This window comes from Tetrao urogallus, assembly GCF_951394365.1.
Source record: "Tetrao urogallus genome assembly, chromosome: 8".
Taxonomy (NCBI): Eukaryota; Metazoa; Chordata; class Aves; order Galliformes; family Phasianidae; genus Tetrao; species Tetrao urogallus.
Window position 1 is genome coordinate 8,160,878 of NC_136821.1, and position 17,563 is coordinate 8,178,440.

General features: G+C 42.0%; 1 protein-coding gene across 2 annotated transcripts; it reads left to right on the top strand.

Annotated features, from left to right (window-relative positions):
* Positions 1 to 11,618: 11,618 nt before the first annotated feature.
* On the top strand, positions 11,619 to 16,914 carry INSIG2 (insulin induced gene 2; the record flags this gene model as incomplete). Of its 2 annotated transcripts, XM_079539281.1 has the most annotated exons (5): positions 11,619 to 11,862; positions 13,690 to 13,814; positions 15,798 to 15,964; positions 16,309 to 16,408; positions 16,873 to 16,914. In XM_079539281.1, 5 exons carry the CDS (start codon positions 11,619 to 11,621, stop codon positions 16,912 to 16,914), a joined length of 678 nt encoding a protein of 225 aa, XP_079395407.1. The 2 variants fall into 2 exon arrangements, with proteins under 2 accessions (XP_079395407.1, XP_079395408.1); XM_079539282.1 differs by lacking the exon at positions 13,690 to 13,814 and having other exon boundaries at positions 11,619 to 11,711.
* Between the last annotated feature and the right edge of the window lie 649 nt (positions 16,915 to 17,563).

Sequence of the window (17,563 nt, forward strand, 5' to 3'; positions counted from 1 at the left end):
CAAAACTAAATATCAAATAACCTAATCTGATAGAATTAGATCAAATCTCTATAAGAACTGACTACTAATTATATATACGTGCATCTATCTGTGTATCTGTATGGAAAATATTTTAACTTCAACACTTCCAGTGATTTTAATTCGTTTAGCTCTTGAAAAAGCTTTCTTCTGAGAAAAGTCAGAGGAGAAAGTATTGTGACAACATTCATAAATCCACAGCAGGTCTACTAGGTAAGCAGCATGGACACAAGCTCTAATATTTTTCTGCACTTAAAGTACTTGTGTTCACTTTGGGTACATGTGTTTATCTTTATGCAAGTCCTGGCCTGCTCAGAGTACTTCAATTCCTGGGTAATGGAAACACCATCAGAAGCCTGAATCTCATCATCTTTTTTCATAAATGAATCACTGGAGCAAAAAGAAAAGAAAAAAAAATAAAAAAGAGAATAATAAAAACCCACAAGGAGTAATGCAAAAACAAACACAATACTGAGATTTTATTTATGTCTCTCTGTAATGTGAAGGCCAGATTCTTACTGGGGTAAATTTACGAAGGCAGCAGAAATTTGGGTCCAAAATTTGTAGCTTAGGAAAAAAAGCAGTAAGACAAAACTCAGGACATGGTATAAGCCAATTATAGTTCAGTGATCCACATCAGTGATGTAGCTTGATACATATATTTTTCTGAGTTCATATGAAGTCCTACATACTTCAACAGGACCAGCTCTGTACCTGCCTTGTGTGTAAGATTTCTACAAAAATAAATACAAATTAAAAAATCTTCCTCATTAAACCTTCTTAAACGTTTTTCATTAAACCTTTAAGCTAAAACACTGGATCATCCTCACGAAACATTCCACTTTGAGATGTAGAACAGAACATGGCCAGTCCTGTTATCAGCTCCATTTGCTATTACATTCAAATCAAAGTTCAGAAGGTTCATGCCCCAGCTTCTAGTTGCGACATCAAACCATAAACAACACAGCATAATCCCAGCTTTCATCAGAAGAGGACACGTTGGAGCAGAAGCAGATTCCCAGGAAGCCAGGACAGCTCAGCAACTTCTTGCTGACACTAATTGGTGGGTCTCAATAAAGAAAGAATTCTTTTTTTTTTTTTTCCACAAAAGTTATAGCCAAATGGTGAAATAAGAATGAAGGAGGAAAAGGGACTCAATTTTTAAGTCCAGAGAACTCTACAATACAAATTCCAAGTATACTAGTTTGCATTACTACATTCTTCTGCCTTCTTTCTTTCTCCAGTATATGGCTTTCCAGTATTGCCTCTGTGATACTGTGACTCAGAAAAACCCATAGGGCTGAGTCAGACAATTATTAAACTTCTCTTTTTGTAGCTTCAGGGGGACTTACACAGAGTTGCTTGTTAACTACAGCTCCATTTATCCCAGTGTTCCTTACATAATCCTGTTACTGAACACCAGACCTGGTTGTGTGCTAGAAGTGCTCCCAGCTGAGCACAGCACCTTGCTGTGTGCCTGGAGCACAACCTGCCCCTTGCTTCAGGGCCTGGTTATGCTGGTTTGCGGCCAGTACAAGGATTTCTGGATGCTTCAGTGGTAATGTAACTGGGAGGGGCCAAGAGGATGAGCATGGGGTGAGACCTGGGTGTCCTATGGCACAGACCTCTCTCGGCTGGATTCTGATAGCCTGATAGAATTATGGAATTGTTTGACATGGAAGAGGTCCTTAAAGGCCACCTGGTCCAACTCTCCTGCAATGAACAGGGACAACTACAGCTCCATCACTTGCTCAGAGTCCTGTCCAGCTTTATCTTGGGTGTTTCCAGGGACAGGGCATCCATCACATCTTAGGGCAACCTGTGCCAGTATTTTGTAAAAAACTTCCTTATATTCAGTCTAAATCTCCCCATTTTAGTTTGAGACCATTTCCCCTTAACCTATGACAACAGATCCTGCTAGAGTCTGTCCCCTTCCTTCTTACAGCCCCCTTTTAGATACTGAAAGGCCGATCTCAACTCTCCCTGTAGCCTTCTCTTCCCCAGCCTGAACATCCCCAGCTCTCAGCCTGTCCTCATAGTGAGGTGTTCCATCCCTGGGATCATTTCTGTGGCCCTCCTCTGGACATGCTCCAACAGCTCCATGTACCTTCTGTACTGAGGACTCCACCTCTGGACACAGTGCTCCAGGTGAGCTCTCACTGCACAGAGCAGATGGGCAGGATCCTCTCCCTCATCCTGCTGGCCACACTGCTTTCTGGGCTGTGAGGGCACATTCACAGAATCACAGAATGGCCAGGGTTGGAAGGGACCTCAAGGATCATGAATCTCCAACCCCCTGCCATATGCAGGGCCACCAACCTCCCCAGTCAATACCAGACCAGGCTGCCCAGGGCCCCATTCAATCTGGCCTTGAACACCTCTAGGGATGGGGCATCCACAACCTCTCTGGGCAGCCTGTCCCAGCACCTCACCATTTTCATAGTGAAAAACTTCCCCCTAACATCCAACCAAATCTCCCCTCCCTTAATCTAAAACCATTTCCCCTTGTCCTGCTGTTATCTACCCTTTCAAAGAGTTGATTACCCTTCTGTTTGTAGGCTCCCTTTAGGTACTGAAAGGCTGCAATGAGGTCACCCTGCAGCCTTCTTTTTCTCCAGACTGAACAAGATCAGCTCCCTCAGCCTGTCCTCATAGGGGAGGTGCTCCAGTCCCCTGATAATCTTTGTGGCTCTTCTCTGGACCCTCTCCAACAGCTCCCTGTCTTTCTTATACTGGGGGCTCCAGACCTGGACACAGAGCTCCAGATGGGGCCTCACAAGAGCAGGGTAAAGAGGGACAATCACCTCCCTGTCCCTCTTCTGATGGAGTCCAGGATACATTGCTGGCTGATGTCTATCTGCCATTCACCAGTACCCCGAGGTCCTTTTCTGCAGGGCTGTGCTCTGTCCTTTCATCCCCCAGCTAGTATTGCCAGTGCTGGTTGGAAAACGGTGTTTCAGAGCAAGCTCTTGGCTCGCTTATTTTTGCATTTTGCACTCTGTGCTGTCTGAGGGAAAGGTCAAATTTCAGAGGAAGTCAAATTGCCACAAATGGCAATATTTGTTGGAAACAAAAACTTTTGGTATTTGAATTGTCACTGTAGATCTACAGATATCTGTTGGCTAAGAGGAACAGACACTTTCCAAACTGTTCCAAATGTGTCCTTCAGAGCAGTGTCAGTGCCAGCAGTAACTGCTGCCCCATACAGCAATCATACAGCAATCCGAGGCTGGTTGTAACATGAACATTCCTCAGTGCTGACCCAGATAACCTGTGCTGTTAAACAAATTACACAGGATAACATCATTATCTCCTTATTCTGAGGTCTAAAGTTTACATGTCTAAACAAGGTTTGGCATCTTTTCTCTCTGCAACAGGTGATGGAAAGAAGCAGCTTTTCCAGAAGATAATTTTTTTAAACTTAAAATAGACATATCAAATGAGCAGGAGGAGTCACTCAATTTTTCTCTCTATCAGCTGCAGAGGAACTTGCTGCTCTCTCTAGTTTGTAAAGTGTACAGGAGTACACTGGTTCTCGCAATGTATTCATACAGTAAATAGCAAAATAGGGGTGTGTGCTATTGCCCCATCTAGAAAATAGTTAAAATTAGTTGCTGTCACCTTAATGTAGGCATAAATATAAGGTCTGTATCCCTATAAACCAAATGTAAATTGAAATAAGTTCAGTATTATCTGATGCAATCACCACTGCCACTGTTTGCTAATGACAAGTATCACAAGTCATGTGATACTTGGAGTTTTCCAAATGCCATTGCTAGAGTCTATTGCTTTCTTGTGGATCTGACATTCCACAAATGGGATAAGAAAGAGAAAAAGAGAAAGAAAAGAGAAAGGGAAAGGACCTGAATTTCATAGCCATCGAGAAATTGTAAACCACCAAACCAAACATTAAACATATCAGCAGAGAAACCGCTTTCTTTTACCTTCAGTGCCACACACATATAAAATACTTTCAATCTAGTTCACAAAATATTTCAATTTTCTGTGCAGGACTGCTTTCATTCTCAGACATTGCACTTTTCCTGTTTGCATTTCTCATGTTGTTCTTCTTGCCCACTCAGCCATATATTTTTAACTTGATTTGACATGAATTTCCTTCTTGCCCTTTTCCCATATACTAATTCATCTGCACTGACCTTATTTTCACTTTCAGCAAGTGACACACTTCTGACACATGCACACACACCTAGAGCTGGAATCCATATATATTCCTTGCATACCTTCAGTTTCTGCACTGTCTTTGCTACCGACCAGAATTTTTCACTGCAAAAACAACATCCTGATGAAGTTCAGTGTCCCAGTTTTGTTTAGCCTGTCTACTCAATCTAGATGTTGTATGGCACTGTAATAACATGACAGGAAATCTTTAATTTCTAAATCCCCTGGCTGGATGTATTCTAACGTGATGATGGTTACTTTGCATTTTCAATATCTTATTTAAATGCCATAGTCCTACAGCTGTGCGAAGCTCTTTGGCATGTGATGCAATGAGGTTATCTCAGTAAACTTCCAACTGGGCTGGGCTCCATATCGCAGCAACCACGACCATGGTTGGCAGCACGTACTCCCTAGGTATCTATTTTAGCAAGTACTGAATGAGTGGGGAACGTAGATCAGGGTAGAGCCACGCTGGCACAGTGATACAGGAAAACTCATGCTGCACCTTTCAGAAGATAAACAAAGGACTTTAGCCTCTGGCATTGACAGCCCAGCATCTTTTGCAAGAGGCTAAATAAATAAAGCAAACAAAAACATGCCTTTGATATCAGCCCTGGAATTGTGCATCCTGTTGCTAACCCGAGATAAGAGGAAGCCTTTTTCATATGTAAGAATGCACGCGATCTGACAGTTTCACATTACTGCTGTCTCCTTTTTCCTTCCCTCTCTAAAATGCCAACCCTATTGGAAAATCAATCTTATGGAAGTTCTCTGTGTGGTGTGCTCTTGCCAAGACCCCAGACTCGTTCACAGTACACTGCCCCTTTGTGCATAACAAGCCTCCCATATGCTTCAGGACTTGTCAGCCATTGAGTGGTGCCTGTGACCCAGCTGTGTGCTAACGAGGATGGCTACTATGCCTTCTTTTGGAGATAATAAAAGAGACAAGACAGCAGCCTCAGCTGGTGAAATAAAAGGCACTGGTGGAAAATGTGCCCAGTTCTATAATTCTTCATTTCTGAAGGCCTTCCAGAAGCCTTCTGTATGCATGGAGAGCTTCCAAGGAGGCTCTGAAGGAGATCTGTATTTCTGAAGAACATTTTGATAAATAAGAAAATCTGTAATTTATGACTTTATTTTTGCAATAGTAGCTAAAGGGCCCAAGTAACAGCAGTAATCAGTGCCATTGTCTGGAACTCAGAATAAGGAAAGGACAGGTTTTGATGTTATGACACTGCAGTTGTCAGTCATCCTGCACAGCTCACACCCAGGCTTCTTGAAGTGTCTTGTCTAAGGTATGCCAGAAATACGCAGGATTTGTGCTTGCAGAGCTCTACCTATTCTCTGTTTCCCAGCAATTCCCTTTCATTTACTGTCCCACACTCTCAGGTAGGCAGTCTTGTGTTGACTCATGCAACCAGTCCACAAGAGCCCTGACAAAACAAAAGTTTATAGAAGTGGCTCCTAAAGATATGAGAGCAATTCCAATTTTCTACAAATGTGTGGCTGCTCTAGGCTCCTCTGCTTTGTATGAACTTTGCGGTGATTTTCATTGCCAGATTTATCATATCCGCAAAATACTTATTTCCCCAAACTAAATCCAGAATATTCTATACTGTTGTGCTCTGCAGCCAGCACAATGAAACAGCCTTGTGCTGTTTCCAGAAAAAATGCTTTTCCCATGATATTCCATACCAATTCCAGTCGAAGGCAGAGCAAATGACACTTCTCTGCAAGTCATAAGCCTACCTTGTTTGCAAAACTATCTGCTGATGTATCTATTTTGTTAATTTCCTAGTCAGACACTTTCCTTTACTTTCCCCTCACGTTCCTCTCATTTCTGTGCAAACACTGTACCCTCTAGCATTACCAGATGGGTAAAAAGACTAAGCCTTTAGCTAATTTTTAGCTTATATTGGCAATGTCGATAAATTTCTTGGAGTGGCAGTGTTTTACACAATTAATGTTTTTGGTTTTTTTTTTTCCACATTTAATACTTTTCTGCTAATATAGTTAATATTTCTTACATGATCAGCTTACTTTCTATAAGAGCTGTAATTTTATAGGCCTTACTATAGCTAACCTGATCGTATTGACAGACAAATCATCATATGGCTATACATATGTCAAGAGAAGGGAAAAAAAGCCATCATTTGTACTCACCATCCACATATGCCACACTTTTCCTCTCTCTAATGCTCACACTTCATGTCCACCAACTTTCTGCTGTCAGGCTTTCTCACATGGACCTGTAGTTCTGGTCTCCTTTGCTCTGCCTCAAGCAAGTAGCTCAGTAGGAGTTACTGAGAAAAACAAGATTTTGTTTCTGTGCGAAGAAAACCAAAGTTGAACCATCTGAAAGTTCATTCATTGCTCATCTAAACCACAATGGGTTTCTGCTGCTATAAATCTCTTCCTTTCCCATTTTTGTTATGTCTATTACAGATCCTTATGCTCTTCTTCATCTATGTTTTGGTACAGTGTTTCTCAGAACATATCAGCACTGACAAACTACAGTTATCACTACAGATAATGCTGTAGTAAACACAGAAACAAATTTCATCCTATCCAAGCATTAACTCAGGGTTGGAAATGGGAACTGCACTGCACTGCACTGCTGTGAATGAGCCTGGGAATATGGAGAGCTCACCAAAGTGTTTGCAGTGAAACACGAAGGCAAACATTTTCAAGTATATTGTACTAGATATCAGAGGAATGAGAACAGAAAAAGTTCAGAGGGAATAATAATAAACACGATACAGAAATAAATTTAATAATGAAAAAAAAAAAAGCAGCATTATACTCCTATATCTCCCCACATATACAACAAATGATGGTTTTTTGTTGTTATACCTTGTCTGAAGAAAGGTTAAAGCAGATTGTTGCCTGCTTCTGCCTTGCACCTTCCTCCAGAGAGACCACAAATTGGTGATGAAAATGTGGTTTCTGGAGTAATGAGCTGTGTCTCTTTTTGGCTTAATCAATAAAGTTAAGCACATGTGCAACTCTCTGCAGTCAGGTGCTCGAGGCAGCTGGGCTGGGGAGCAGCGTTGGCTGTATTTCATCTTTCACGTTCCTCTCCTGCAGTTTGCCCCGTGCCCATGTCACAGAAAACCCAAGGCCCGCGTCCCTCCGCTTATTTTGGCAACCCATTCCCACAGACACAGCAGCGTTGTGCAGTTTAACCACCGCTGAATTTTGGGTTATTTACTTCTCCCCTTACTCTGCACGCACTTTGCTTTCTACCAGCACGTGTAAAATCTAATTTTACACTTCACGTTTTCGCTAAGGAGAAGCGAAACGGAGGACGAGGGCTGCTTTCCGCGTTCTGTGCATTTTGCCCTGATACGGCAGCAGAGCAGCTGCTGCGCGACTGCGTGGAACCGGCTGCAGCGCAAGACTGACAGCGAGAGGCTGCAGGGAACGCGAGCACCGCGCTGCCCAGCGCCTCAGGGTCCTCCGCCCCGCGGGCCGGCATTCGGAGCGCCCCGGCCCGGCCCGCCCCCGCCGGCGGGAGGCTGCGGAGGCTGCGCGGGGCGGGGACTGGCGCGGGAGGAGAAGATGGCGGAGGCCGAGGTGAGTCCCGGGTCTGCAGCGGCGGTGCCCGCGTCGAGGGGGGCGGCCGGGCCGGCTCACAGCTGAGGCTGGGGCGCGCGGGGCTTGGCGAGGGCGGCCGCTGAGGGAGGGCGCGGCGCGGAGGGGCTCGGGTTGGAGCTGCCGCAGGGAGAGGCCGCCCTGGGAAGAGCCGAGCCCCCAGCCAGGCCTGCTGCCTGCTGCCTGCGGGCTGGGCCTCGTGACGTGCCTCGAGGTGTCAGCGCTGTCCGTGGTGTCCGGGCGGTGGGCTGCCCAGCCCCGTGCCCTGAGCAGTAGGGTTGGTGCTGCCGGGCTCCCTGCCTCTCCTAGGGCATAGGCGGCGGCGGCGGCGGTGGTGTCCCGTTGTTTTGCTACATGCTGCTATACGTCCCTTCTTCCTTGGCTCCTGCTATGCTGAGCTGTTTGTAGTGCATCTTACCGGCGAGAAGCTTTGTTGTGAGCTGACAGAAAGCTCTGGGTGAGCATGCAGAGCACTGGGGAGTATTTGCAGCGCAGATCTTCTTGTTATAAACTAGTTAAGTGACTGAGTGTTTTAAAAAGACAAGGGTGATTTTCTTATTAACTCTGTAAGACAAGATGTTGTGCAGTTGCCCTGCAGACCATACCTGGCTCTCTCAGCTGCTGTGTTTGGTATGCTAAAAAGCTTGGGCTGGGGCCGCATGCCCCCAGAGAGAGTGAAGCAGAGATTTTGTGCACATGCCAGCCTGTAGCTTCCTGCGTGCTTCTGTAGCTTTGAATATTGGTTTTCAAGAGACAAGGGCTCAGAAGTAATGTTGGAATCATAGATGGAGTATTCGATCTGAATGGAAACCCTGTGCAAAACACAGGGCTTGAAAGGAGGCGCACTGGCTCCCAGCCCAGAAGAAGGAGTTGATGTCTTTAGAAATCTTAATTTCCATCAACATTAAAGGAAGCAGCAGTAAATATTTTGATGTGACAGTTTGTGCTTTGCCTGAGAATCATATCCAGCTGTCAGAGGCTGAGAAGAACCCTGACAATGGGTTTGGTCATCAGTTGCTTTTCTCTTCTCCTCGGTTTCTCTGTTTGTGGCATGCCAGAAGCCAGTCAGCAGAGAAAATTTGGAATCTGTAATAAAGTAAATGGAAGCAACATGTGTAGGATGAGAAACCAGGGCAGAAGTCACCACGTCATACTAATTGGAGATCTGGCATTACTTGTTCCAAACGCATTCATTGGCGTTTGCCCACCACAAGTGTTCTTGAGCTGATAGAGTTGTTTGCCTCACAGTAAAAGTCTCACTGGAGTCTACAGTGCATCGAATGGCTTCCTGCTGCAGGGGCTGTACAAAAGGCAGCAATCCATCCTCTGACATAGGGGGGAGAAAAAAAGTAAGATCTGATCAATTTTTGCATAAGTAAAGCATTTTATGCACTGCCACATGGGACAGCTGATGATTCTTAATTAAGTTGGAGACTATTGTACTCAAAGAATTACAAGAAGCAGAGTCTTGTTAGAGGGGGATATCAAGAGATGGTTATAAAATTGGGAAATAATAGCTGCAGGGAAATTATAAATAGATTTCCTCAAAGATTAGGAGTTGAGTGGGTCTTGCTTAATGCTTTGGTTGATGACTTTGCGCAAAGTAGGGCCACAGTATTGGTATTTGCTATGACTTGAAGTTGGGAAATGTTTGCAGGGTCAAAGAGGACGGATATCCTGCAGGAAAAATGGAATGACGTTGAGTGTCAGAGTAATGTGTGTGGGATAAAATTTAATGTGCAAGGTTTGGAGGCTGGTACTAACAAACAGGAGGCTGCCAACAGGAGAACAGAAAGAATTGGGGGTAGTGATGGATCACAGGATGTGAGCTTCTACTTAATGGGAGTGAAAAAAAGCAAAGGTGGTCTGTGTGCTGCAGCAGGACTTGTTTAAGCAGACACAAAAGTGGGAACTTCCTTGTACAAGGCCAAGAGATCCACATTTGGAATTGTATATATCAACTCTGTTCATACAGTATAGACAAAGGAATGTTCAGACTTAGGAAGTGCCAAGAGCTGTTGGGATAATGAAGAAAGTGGAGAGTCAGTTTAGTGTGTTTTCCTAGAAAGAATCAAGATAAGGATGTCTCTGATATCATGTGTTTATAAGACTTCCCCTGAATATTTTGTATATTCCTGCCATCAACTGTGGGCAAAGTCCCTGAGGTGGGGTAAGTTCTCAGCTGAAGGTGTGATTTGTTTGCCATTCCCTGCTTTCTTTCCTGGAGGCTAAATGTATTATCTCGGCTCTGCCGCCATGCCATCCGGAGGAGGGGAAAGCAAAACCTAGAGCACCTCCTTTTTGCTGGAAGGAAGCGTGCTGCAGATGCCAGTCCTGCTGCAGACGTCTCAATGCTTGGCATGAGTCAGGCTGCTGACTCAGAACCAGGCACCTGGTTGCCCTCTTCCCCCTCTGCCTCACCAGGATGTGTTTGTGACTACAATACCATTCAGAAGCAGCCAAGCAGAAGAGATCTTGTGTTTTTTGACAGGACTGCTGCCTCCCCAAACCGTCACTGGGAAGTTGCATGCGATTTGAACACTTTTTCTCTTTTGCTTTGCTTCTTGGAAGGAATAGTGCTGGAGGATGCTGCAGCATGGCCTCAAATCTTTGTTGGAGCTTTCTGTCTTAACCGGCACAGATGTATTTCCCTTGCCTTTTGGCATCAGGTCAGTAAAAGTGCAGGGCAGCCTCTGCACTATCCTTATGGGTCAGCTGGCATGGAAGGGAAGGCTGCAGCTCCTGTTTTCCACTCCTCTGCCATCCACATGGCCATAAGTAAGAGTTAACAGGAGCCGCCACCAGTTGGCAGCTCCAGATTTAAAAACATTGTCAGGGCTTTTTTTTGTTTGTTTGTTTTTTTTTTTAGGTTCCAGGTGGCTAAGCTGTCTATCAGAATTGTTGTTATACATGAGTGTGGCACTGAATCCATGTATAACAAGACTCTTGATTGACAGCATTTTTTTTTTTTTAAAGAGGGGTTGGGATGGGAGCTCTGCCGCTCTCATGGTGCCTGCAGTTGCTCATATAGAAAGCTATCCTAGGCATGGGCAGGTGGAGCTCCTTCTTCCCTTTGCTCTCGGATTCTTTTGTGCCTGTTTACAATTCGGGTATGTAATCATGTACAATACTTTTTAGAAAACATGTGTTGTTTTGGTTTAGTCTGAGGTTACTTCTCCAGTGAGCCAAGTTTCTTGCTCTGTGTGTGGAGTTTCACAAATTGATGCACTGCAGGATTGCTGAAATTTTGACTCCATCCTGAAAAATATCTCAGATCTTACATTCCAATGTAAGAGAGTTTTCTGGCTTCTCTTCAAGAATAGAGATCTGTGAACCCCTGTGGCTGTATCAAAGCTGAGGGTTGTGTTATGTGCTTCTGGATTACATAATCTCCAGTTGTTGTGTAAAGGAGAGAAGCAAAACAAAATTTATTGTTGCTATGAGGCAAGCCTATCTCCCATCTGATATCAATTTTGTTTCTCTTATCACTGTGGTTTTGCTTATCCCATCCCACACTGTTTCTTAGTGGACAGTTGTTTGTAAAAACTTGTTTTCTTCATAAGGTGTTTTTTCTGCTCTCAAAAAACTAATTGCCTTCTTCAGAAAATTCGGTAAAGTATCTGAATTTGTTTAGGAGAAATATATATATATATATATATATATATATATATATATATATATATATATATCTTTATGCTCCTTCTGTCTGTATTTTTCACCCATGTTTTATTATTTTTCAGGGTTTGGGTATCTCCTAATTGAAATCCCAACAACAAGTGAATCTTCCTCAGTGAGCCTGTTGGATGTGTCTGAGAACATAAGAAGTCATGGCGGAAAATGACACCAAGCCAACATTACCAAAAAAGAGTGGTCCATACATTTCATCTGTAACCAGTCATGGGATGAATTTGGTAATTCGTGGTATAGTGCTGTTTTTTATTGGCGTATTTCTCGCATTAGTGTTAAACTTGCTTCAGATCCAGAGGAACGTTACTCTCTTCCCCCCTGATGTGATCACAAGCATCTTCTCCTCAGCTTGGTGGGTTCCACCTTGCTGTGGCACAGCATCGGGTAAGTTCAGTTGTGTACGTATGCCTGGCATGGGGATGAAAGGTTGCATAGGGAGTTATGGTTAGGAAAGACCTCCAGGTGAAAGATGTGGTAGTTAAAAATGTGTCTGCCAGCAACATTTCCATTGCTATCCCAGCCACCTTGAATATTCACAGATAGGCATACATATGTGTCATAAAATTCTTGCTCTATTAACTTGCTACACTGTAATATCATTAGCAGAACATAAACCTTTATTTTTCTGCTAGGTTAGAGTACAGTTTTATTAGATTTTAGTTAAAATGTGCAAGTTTATTATTTTTCTACTCATCTAATTGTTCTCCTTTTGATAGCTTGTTGAAACATTACAACTGAAATAGCATAGAGGAAATTGATTTGAAAGGAAATCCTCCAAATAGCCCTCTGAATCCATCAGTCCAGACAAACATGTCTGGTAAAGTACTGATGTTTGATGGATGGGCAATTCAAAAGGCTTCTCATGTGTTGGTGGTTTTGATGGCAAGACTGGATATTGTTTGTAAAATGCAGTCACCTGCTTGGTATTTGCACTACTTGCTTTTAAACCACCTGATTTAAAGATGGAACTTAATTGATTTTTTTTTTCACAGCTGAAGTGACTCCTGATAAACTTTGATTTGTTTCTTTCATTATCAGACTTTTTTTTTCCCCATTTTCTTTCCTCATCCCCTCTGCTACTGTACATGTAGGCAATCTCTATGGTAAATGCTGATAATTCGTATGCTTTGTTACCATTTTGACTTGTACAGCCTTCCTGAAACTGACACGAACGTTCCCTTGCAGCGTGGCTTATTTTTATGAACAAAATGAAGTTACTTTGCATATTTACAGTCACTGACAATGGAGACTGCTTTCAGAGATAGTTTTTCATTCTTCCCTGTTACTAGTCATCAGTTTGGCCTGATATCTTTGGCAAGAAAATTGCTTACAAAGGATTTGTTTTCCTCTCTGGCTTTACTCATGGTTTACTTTCCTGAATGCTGGAGATCAGGTTTCTCTCTGGCAAAATAAAGAGCATTTGCCATAACACACTTGTAAAAGCATGCCAAATGGAGGGTATTACAATCCATACCAATTCCTCAGTCTCTGCCTCCCTCCTGCAGCACCAGTTTGACATGAAGCAACGGTGTTAGTTCTCAGCTGTGTTGGTCTTTTTAGCTGCAACTGCAATACAGAATAAATTCAGGAGTAAATGTTCAAAGAGCAGTTCCCTGGGCTTGGATGTCCTGTGTGCTGTCTGTATTCAACAGCTACTGTAGGATAATGGCTTTCTCTCTTACTTGAGTCTTCATAGTAGCATTGAAGAAAAGCAAAACATTACCCAAAAACCGCTTGTTTAAAAAAAAAAAAAAAAAAAAAAAAAAAAGACACAAAATATTGACATTATAGACCACATTCCTCTCTTACTGTGGTGTGTTTGCTTTGCAGTTACTTTAACGTGTACATTTGATATGGGGGTTTTCAAAAGTACTAGCCTGCAAGCTATTGCTGCTCTTTTGGAATTCCATTGAGAGAGCATGGATTCTGATAGGGAGCAGAGCTCTTCAGACCTCTCCAGTTGGCTCAGTCTTACAGTCTCTTGCTGCCGTGTCTGAAGATGCTGCTGAACAGTTCTACAGGGCTTGTTAAAACCATGACACTGTTTAAATTACTGTTTTTCAGTGATTTTTTTGCCATGTGTGTTTTGTATTGTGTGCTTAAAAGGTTTGTTTTGGTTACAGTAATCGTCAAAATCAAGCTAGTCTTTGTTTTAGTTCAGTATTGCCAGTGCTTTAATTTTTGGGCCTTTCTTCTTTTGTGTTTCCACAGCTGTGATTGGGTTATTGTACCCATGCATGGACAGACATCTGGGGGAGCCACATAAATTTAAGAGAGAATGGTCCAGTGTAATGCGGTGTGTAGCAGTCTTTGTGGGAATAAATCATGCCAGCGCTGTATCCTGTATGCCAATGAAACTGGCGATAAAAAATAGGCTTCCAGTAAAGCAAAAGTTTAGATCATCACTCATCGTGAGTTGTTAGAAATGTAATGTGCAGTGTGTTTGCAAAGGAAATGCTGAGTATGTCTTAGTGTTAAACTGTCATAGGGCTATTGGAGATGGTAAGTCTCATCTGTTTGGGTTCAGAAAAATCTTTCCGTTAGTATTTCTCAACACTGGGCTTTGTCTTTTAGTCTTTCTTTTCTCTGAAAAATTAAGTGCAGGGAAATGCGTGATACATGTTACAGAAAAATGCTTTAATTTTAAGGTTTGGTTTTTTTTGGTTTTTTTTTTTGTTTTTAACACTGTAGTTAAAAGTTGAAGCCCAGTCTTGAGGTTACCAGTGAAACACATGCACTCTGTAAAGAGTGGGGAAGAGTTAGAGCTGGGTGACACCAGGGCTGCACACTGTGTTTTTCAGGTGTTGTTACCTCATTCCACAAATGTGACCTAGATGCTGATAGTTACCTTTCCTGTGGTATAAACTGATTTGAAAGAACATCTATGTTCTTTGGAACTCATTCCTTTCACTGTCAGCTCCAATGCAGCAGAAATGTGTGGCAGGAGTGCTAAGAGGCTTCTGATTGTGTGCTGCTGAATTTCCAGGAAAAAAGCACAGGTTGGTGAATGATGTGAGAGCTGACAGAGCTTTTACTGAGGTGGCCCTTGGATATTTTTGTTGTTGTTGCTAGGTTGGCTTGTGGGAGCAAAAGCAATCCTGCATGGCCAGACAAGCTGGAGCTGTCAAGGTTGAGTCATTTGTGGTGTCTCTTACAAACCTTGTTTGTTTTCTTTCTGTCAAAGATTTGGTAATGTAGTCCTATAGTTCTCATCAACTGTACCTGCTCTGTGAGCAAACACAACTTTGTTGCCTTGAAGAAATGCAAGAGAACTGACAGTGTTTCTTCGCGTGGCTCAAGTTATTTGCAGCAAACCTTGCAGTTTTCTAACAGCTGTTGCACATATTCCAGAATAACATTAGTGTACTGTGTTTCCTCCTTGATGGCTCTCCCAGAAAGCTGTCTTTTTGGTTTATTACTAGCTCTCTACATTACCATATTTGGTGTGGTTTTTGTTCATTTGACATTTTTTCTGATGCTATTGATTTTTATCCCGTAATTAATTAATTTTACTTATTAGTTGAACTTCTTTCTAATTTCCTGTAGCTCTCTCCAGGCCTTTGTGAGAAAGTAGGACAGCGATTTTCATGTTTTCATCCCACAGATTTGCTTTCAGGCTTTTGAAACTCAACAGCTGCCTTTTCAATAATCTCTTTTGGAAACAAATAGTGAGAATTAGTTGGTATTTCCAAAACGTTTTGAAGAAGGTGAAACAGTACAAATAGCCTGAGTCATTATTGTAGGTTTCATAAAAACTGATTTTCACCGTTGAGTACTTTCAGAGTAATATTATCTATTTACATTTCATTTTTAAGAAAGCACTTAACATTTTGCTGAATGCAAACAACCATGTCATTTAAACACAGTAGAAAAAAGAGTGACAAATATCTTTTTTTTTTTTCCCTCCAGTAAATCTCTGCCATTTAAAGGAGTCTAATGACAGAATTAAGATTTCATGCATAGTGTAATAAAGGACCAGATAAGAGTGGAAAGTCCTTATTCTGAATAGTGATGCGTAGTAATGTGCATTTTTTTGTGCATCTAAAACAGTGTTATTTGGTAGGTATATAGTCTTGGCTCTTTTACAGCACTATGACCCTAAAAACATGAAGAAGTGTCTTCACTTGTTAGTTTCCTGATATGCTGGCAACGTTTACAAGGCTTATTTCCTTCTACATTATAGATGTGTGATAACAGATAAAGCTAGTGCTGTATTTTTTATGGTGAGAAAAACTATTACGTTAAAGTATGATGAACAGAACAAAGTACTTTACATTTGCATTTGTTATTTCCAAACTTTTCCTTAACAATTAACACAGAAAGTGGATTTTGCCAACAATATCCAGTTGTCTCTCACCTTAGCAGCCCTGTCAGTTGGGCTGTGGTGGACATTTGATAGATCACGAAGTGGCTTTGGTCTTGGAGTAGGAATTGCTTTCCTGGCCACGTTGGTGTCACAGCTTCTGGTCTACAATGGAGTTTATCAGTAAGTATTTATTTCTTTGAGGCTATCTAAGAAGCCATAATATAAAGTCAGAATAACTGAAGGGGCTGAATTTGATATGAATTGTAAAATAGTCAGAAGTTAATTTGGGGAGTAAAATAAATTTGTGAAAGCTCGGTATTAAGATCTTCAGTTGGGAGTTGCTTACTTCAGTGAAATTGCTTCTTTTATCAACAATGTTAATTACTTTAAGCAATTAAGTTTCCATAATAGTGGCATTTTGAGTTGAGTGTCCATAGCTTAAGTCTGTAGATTCGTTTCCTGTGATTGAAAAACTCTCCTTTATGTGTGACACAAGTTTGAGCTAAAAAGCTGTTCTTTTCCAGATACACATCTCCAGATTTCCTTTACGTTCGTTCCTGGTTGCCATGTATATTTTTTGCTGGTGGAATAACAATGGGCAATATTGGCAGGCAGCTGGCAATGGTAAGTGGAGGAAGGACTGACTGCCTTCTAGTGATGCTGCTAATCTACGTGTCACTGCTTCCTTTGTATGTAATGTACCAATCAGTTATTTGAACTGGGGATGTGGGATGAGGTAGAAACTGGTAATTGTTGCTTTTTGATTTGGTTAGTGAGCCATCAGTGCTTCAGATAGGAACATGGCTCATCACTTTGCTCTGTATGCTGGTGTGCATGCTTTATTTCAGAAGCTAAATGAGAGCACCAGCTTTTAGGGGAGAAGTCAAGCCGCTCTTAAGTCTGCACTATTTCTGCTGCTCACAGGGACAGAAATAACAGCCAGCATTGTTTGCACAGAACTTAGGGAGACCAAGCTTAAGTGGGTAAGGTAGTAAGCTGAGCTATTTCAAAATTATTATTGTAGAAAGTTCCCCTTTTTTTTACTAGGTATGTACATAATTATTGTTTTGCCGATTTCTGTGTTTCAGTATGAATGCAAAGTCATTGCAGAGAAGTCTCACGAGGACTGAGGAGGAACAGCATGCACCTTTAAAACAGGAAAATACCTGACAAATGACTGTTGGAGGAGCATAAGGAACACTTGACTACGAAATTGCCAAAATGCAATTTTTTTTTCTCTTCAGTGGTATATTTTACTGCAATCTGTGATTGCTGCTTCTATAGAAACTTTAATGTCTGAATTTTGATTACTGTGAAGTTACAATAGTATGCAATACATTTGATAATGTTGGTTCAATTATAGGATTCTTTTTTCCAGATCTAAACCGAGTTTACCATAACTTCTTGTCTGTCCATAATGTTGCAGTGCCAAACTGAACCTTTGCACTATGTTTATGTAGCTGCAACTTCTGCTTCACTTTATGTTGAAAGTTTTTAGGAATTTGTTCTTAATAGCTCAGTGAAAAATGTGGGATTCAGACTTAGGAATGAAGATCTTCTCTTTACGTGATGATAGCTAGAAATGCATTTAAGAAATTCATGGTTTGCAAGTGGGCCTTGATGCAATAAGTAACTGATTTCTGCCTATTAACACACTGTCATTCACATCACAGATGAGGAGGCTTAGTATGAGTTGTGTGGGTTATTGATGTATCATTTTGTTTGTGTTCTGTGTCCAGTGTCATATATCCAGAGCACAGAAAGGGAGACTGGGCCTGG